Source organism: Lupinus angustifolius, chromosome LG04, assembly GCF_001865875.1.
Source record: "Lupinus angustifolius cultivar Tanjil chromosome LG04, LupAngTanjil_v1.0, whole genome shotgun sequence".
Classification (NCBI taxonomy): Eukaryota; Viridiplantae; Streptophyta; class Magnoliopsida; order Fabales; family Fabaceae; genus Lupinus; species Lupinus angustifolius.
In genome coordinates, this window is record NC_032012.1 from 9,877,038 (window position 1) to 9,882,541 (window position 5,504).

Consider the following 5,504-nt stretch of genomic DNA (forward strand, 5'->3'; position numbering starts at 1 on the left):
AGTTGGAGCAACTCTTTCAACTGAGTTTTCCACTCTTGTGTCAATCAATTCCTTATCAGAGGAGTCCACTTGATGAGCTTCATTAACTTGGGTGAGAATTATCTTTTCCAGACCTTCTAGGTTTTGATCTTCCCTATTATCAATTTCCAGATTAATGATTAGATTATTATCTTTGGCAGATAATTTTTCCATTGGGGAAACATTTCTAGCCACCGGTTTGGGAGCCTCCTTTTCCACCTTCTTCTTTGTTAATCTCTGACACTTAGAAACCAAGTGGCCAATTGATTATCAACCCAAATAAAAATATGGGAGATTTTCATATTCAATAGGCACAAAGAAAAAAAAACCCTTCCCTATCCACCAAGGATCTAACCAGGAAGAGATGTCTTAAGATTATTGTCCACAAGAACTCTAGCAAAGTGCACAAACGTTATATTATTTGTTGCACCATCAAGGGAGATGGGTGTACCAATACTCTCTACAATGGAGAAGATGGTCCTAGCACTCCAATATTCTTGAGGAAGGCCAAAAATTTTAATCCAGCATTGGGAGTGAGTTACCTTTTGAAGGCTTGTTTTGAAATATGGAGTCTAGGGAGAGACACATGAAACCATGTTTAAGGTTCTAGGATCCTAGGGCACACACTTCTCATGTCATCAATCGAGGAGAAGGAGAAATCATAAAAACCTCTATCCAAAGAGATCATACTCCATTTCCCAACCATGCTCCAAAGGCCAGTGAGCTTTGTTTTTAGATTAGGAAACTTGATGGGGTTGTCCCCTTTGGAGATGATGAATCTGCCATGTAAATGGTTCTTTCATCTTTGTAGACGAGTTTGGTAGTTAGCTTTTGGTATTTTTATGGCTATAATATCACCCTTTATACAAGGTTGTGGTAATTAAGAGACGATAATGTCACAAGTGTTCTTGAGAGCTTATGCAAATGATTTTTTTCTAGTAGATTTAGGATTTAGTTGAGGAGTTGTAGGTTTAATACTATTTGTAGAATCCTCCAATCCACTAAGGAAGTTCCAAAGAACGAGGGACTCATTGATGTTCATGATGACTAGCCATTAGATTCGGAAACTTTGGAGTCAAACCCTATTCTTGATTTTCTCTCATTATAGATGGTTTCCAAATTCTTAATATAACAACATGTATTTCATAATTTGAAAGTGTATATATATAACTTATCATTTTATAGATAGAATATATACATACAAATACATTTCATTTGAATTAGGGTAAACAAAAACATATCCCTATGCTGTGGTATTTTGCCAGTCCTAGCTCAAAATTGGTTACACGAATAGACCCTCAGAGATACAGTTGCACATCCAAATATACATATTATATATAAGCACATAAAAACATAAATGGAAATGGGGTGGTCGCTTAGACCATAATCTTCAAACCAATATTAAAATTGGAGTTAACCATTGGGTTTGTCCATTGAATTGTTTAACTGCTCCCAAAAACGAGAAAACCGAAATAAAGTTGTAGAGACTTTTTTTTCCTCAATTTCCTACACGTACGTCTTTCTATATACGTGTGCATCTCTAGAAGTATCTGTTTCTGTACAAATCAAGAATCTCACACTTCAATGAGACTGCATTACACAACATGCAACGGCTTGAGCCCAATGCCTTATCTTTGTCTTTACATGCTCAGGGTCATCTCCTGCATATATGTACACCAAGAGCCTCCGTCGTCAGCAAATTATTACAACACGCGGACTAAAGACATGAAATTTAAAACATATTCATAGCAAATACCTATGGATTAATAATTTTGGGTGAAATGGTTAAAAAACGCATATCAAAATTATGATTATATCAAAGAGGGTGCATGCAGTTTGTCAAGAACCAACTATCCTAAATGCTTTTTGTTAAGTAAATTCACTCAGTTTCCCAACTTCTTTACATTTCGCTGGATATTAGCATCCCTTTACCACTTGATCCAAAACTCCATTTCACAATACACATGGGTATGGCAAAGTTCAATAAAAACTCTGGAGCATCATCTCATTAGCTACAATGTAGTCTATTTCGTTATCTAAAAATGACGTTATCTTCAATTCTACCACTCTATCACTTCTTAACCATGTACTAACTTAACATTTTTCGGTGCATTTTAATAATATAATTCTTTTGCAGCACCTAAAAATAAATTGAACGTAAAAATGCTTAGGCTTATGTTAATGGTTTTCTGAAATTCATTTAGCTTTTATTTAAAAAGTAGAATTCTCGGAGTGTATTTGGTAAGTGGTAACAATAAAAACATTGCTCAAATGAAAATGTGATTTAAAAAATCAGACAACATTTTGGATAGAACTACTTTTGTGCATGGAAATTATCTTGACTAGGTATTCAAGTAATTAATACTGTTTCCAAAAAAGAAAAAGAAATACTAACCTGGGCTTAAAATCTTCCAAGAATCAGAGTCACCACTCCTTGGACTACCGAATGATGAAGTTCGACCACCAAGGCTGTGAGGGGTTGAGACTGGACTAGGCGACAACTGGCGGTTGACGGCAAAATAGAGGTCGAGAGCAGGCAATGTGTTACAAAGTGTCTGCCCATCTTCCTCATTGAATCCAAAACCCAATTCAATGCAACCTTTGAGTTCATTCAAATCTTCATCTGTAAGGTGACCACCACAATCATGAATGCTATTTCTCCTTCCACGCTCTTGCTTCTGAATCTGTCTCCTCCTTCTCTCCCATGCTATGTCTTGTGGCGTTTCACACATTGACGTCATTGATAGCTGCTTTGTTAGACGCCTCCTTTTCTTCAACTCAGTTAGTGTCAATGGCATATGTTGTAACTCCTCAATTGAGGATGATGACGACGATGATGGTATTGTTGTTGACTCCACATTGGGTCGTTGTTGCTCCTCTCCACTCATAGCTATATAACAATATTGAGTTCAAGTTGTTGGTTATTGCGTTTTATGAGAGCTATATTTGTGATCCTGCCCAGCTTGAATCAGGATTAAGTGTGATTTGTATTTTATATAACCTCGGGGAAAACATTAACAAAGCGGTTATATATGTAATAAGAGTCAAGATGGAACTAAGTATTTTTCTTGAGGGGAAGGAAAATAATTAATTAAGATGTGTGAGTGGTTGATGAATGAAAAGAGACGGTTGTGATAATGGCCGAGGCAGCTAGGTAAGAAGAGTTGCCTCGCCCGTTGTGGTGGTGCAATGATGGTGGCGGCGAGACAGGGAGTGAATCGGAAACAGGGAAGGATATATATAAGAGCTATTAAAGGAGAGGGTTGAGTTTGGTGTTTGATATTTCACCATTCATTTGTAACGGTGGATGTTATAATTAAACTTAATTATAGGAGGAAGGTGAGTAATATTTAGCAGTGTAGGGTATGTTGTGCTTGTATTGGATGGTGCAGCTACATTCGGTTTCAAAAGTATTAGCCATAAATTATCCAGGATTAGGATATATATTTGTTTTACATAAACCATCCATATCCAAAATTAAGATTAGCCTCTTTACACTAATAGCATTGCAGCCGATTATTTAGTTGCCCCCTCATGATGTGTCATTGTCAGTCTTACCGTTAATTTGAACAATACATGACAAATTCGAGGGAGACCATTGTTTTTTATTTGGTAAAGGAATATTTATTATATGGTTCCCAATTGATGGTTTCACATAAATTAAAATTTTTAATCAAGGATTACTTGTAAAAATTATATCAATAATTTGAATATGAACGAGACTATTGGTTAGGGATGGACATTTAAGAAAATTTATTAGCAGTCATATATAATCATAGAACACTCAAATAATAAGACGAATCTCGTACCTCTTGAACATGAATGAAATAGCTTTATCAGTTCGGTGAGGATTAGCACAATCCTTATGTGAAGATGTGGAGTCATAATCTACTGTTGTGTATATAACCGAACCGAAGAGGAAACCTAAACTATTTATTAATCCTAGTCTCAACCGATCATGGACTAGAAGAGTTAAGAGCCACATTGTTTCTCAAATGATCAAAGATTCAGAAATATCCAAGCTCAAATGATCACTGAGACTAGATAACAATATATCATATTAATGGAATTATTCCCCTTTTAGTTATCACTGCATCCCAAAATATATCATATTAAAAGTTAATGATAATTAACACAATAATGATAATTAACATCTTAATGATGGATGATATGTAAACCACACAATGTAAAAAACTCTTAAAATATTAATGTGTAAAATAATTATGATATTATTTTCTCATACCACAATCAGATATACCCCAGAAGAATTATTAAAAATAATTATAAATTTCTCCCATTTTGAAAAAAATAATTGTGCAATTTTAATTAGTATTTTGTTGTTTGAAAATAACTCCTGTGCTAATAACTAATTCTAAAAATATGCCTGAATTTTAGTACTATGATATGAGATCTGATACTCTATCTATCTACTACCTATATAATAAAAAAAGGAATCTCATGATATGTGTCAATATCTCAGTCCCTCATGACATGTGTCAATCTCTCAATCAAAACTAAAGGTCACTCGTGACATGTGTCAATCTCTCAATCAAAACTTTCCCTCAAAAAACATGTCTTTGTTAATCATATGTACCTTTCAACATTGTATCTTTCCTTTTGTTCATTGTACAATTTAATTCTAATAATTAATGGGAAATTTTTTTTTTCTATGAAGAAATTACATCTCGCAATAAAGCGGATTGAATCCCTTTTCAAATGTGAATTACTTCTTCATTCATTATCATTTCATATCTCCATGTTCTTCTCCCCCTTCATTTCATATTTCTCTCTTCTTCTCTCATATGTCTATAATCTAATGTTTCATTCGTCAATCTTCATTTCGTTTAAACTTAACATGATGGCGTCTATATCCCGCTACTAAATCTTCATCATTGTAGATTTATTTTTATTTTATAAATATGTTGTTTAAAGTGTATTTTTATTGATTTTTTCATCAATAATCAATTTCACGGTGGCTTCTGTATCTCGTTACTCAATCTTCATCATTGTAGATTTGTTCTTCTTCTGTAAATATGTTGTTTAAACTTTAAAGTGCATTTTTACTGATTTTTTCATAAATTTTTTTATTTTTAGATATGTTCTTATTTTTATATATGTTCTTGTTTATATTTTAATGGATTTTTTGTTTATTATGTATGTGTATTCTTATTTTTGCTTTGATTTGTTTATATTGTATATATGGTACGATTGATTTTATTAATTTGTAGATTTGTTCTTCCATTAATCATCTTTCTTAGTGTCTGATTTACAAGGATTTCATCCTTAACAATGACCAAACTCTCAATAACTATGTTATGTACCCGATCTCCATTTATATATATATACACACACATTTAGTTACAAGTTACAATATTGTATTTGTTTGTTGTTATGAATTTATTTATCTTCTCATCTTATCTTGTTTTTATCATCTTATATCTTCATTTGCAGTTTGATTCTCCCTTAAAGCATATCTACAGGTTAGT

General features: G+C 33.3%; 1 protein-coding gene across 1 annotated transcript; it reads right to left on the reverse strand.

Moving 5' to 3' along the window:
* On the reverse strand, nt 1,214-3,240 carry LOC109345717. Its single transcript, XM_019584883.1, has 2 exons — nt 2,414-3,240; nt 1,214-1,679 (listed from the first exon to the last, which is right to left on the reverse strand). The coding sequence occupies exons 1-2, from the start codon at nt 2,904-2,906 to the stop codon at nt 1,600-1,602; spliced, it is 573 nt and encodes a 190-aa protein (XP_019440428.1). The 5' UTR covers nt 2,907-3,240; the 3' UTR covers nt 1,214-1,599.

Coding starts and splice junctions, on each gene's coding strand:
- LOC109345717 (XM_019584883.1), bottom strand. CDS start 2,906: ATGAGTGGAGAGGAGCAACAACGACCCAATGTGGAGTCAACAACAATA. Junction 1,680..2,413: donor TTGGAAGATTTTAAGCCCAG/GTTAGTATTTCT, acceptor ACATATATGCAG/GAGATGACCCTGAGCATGTA.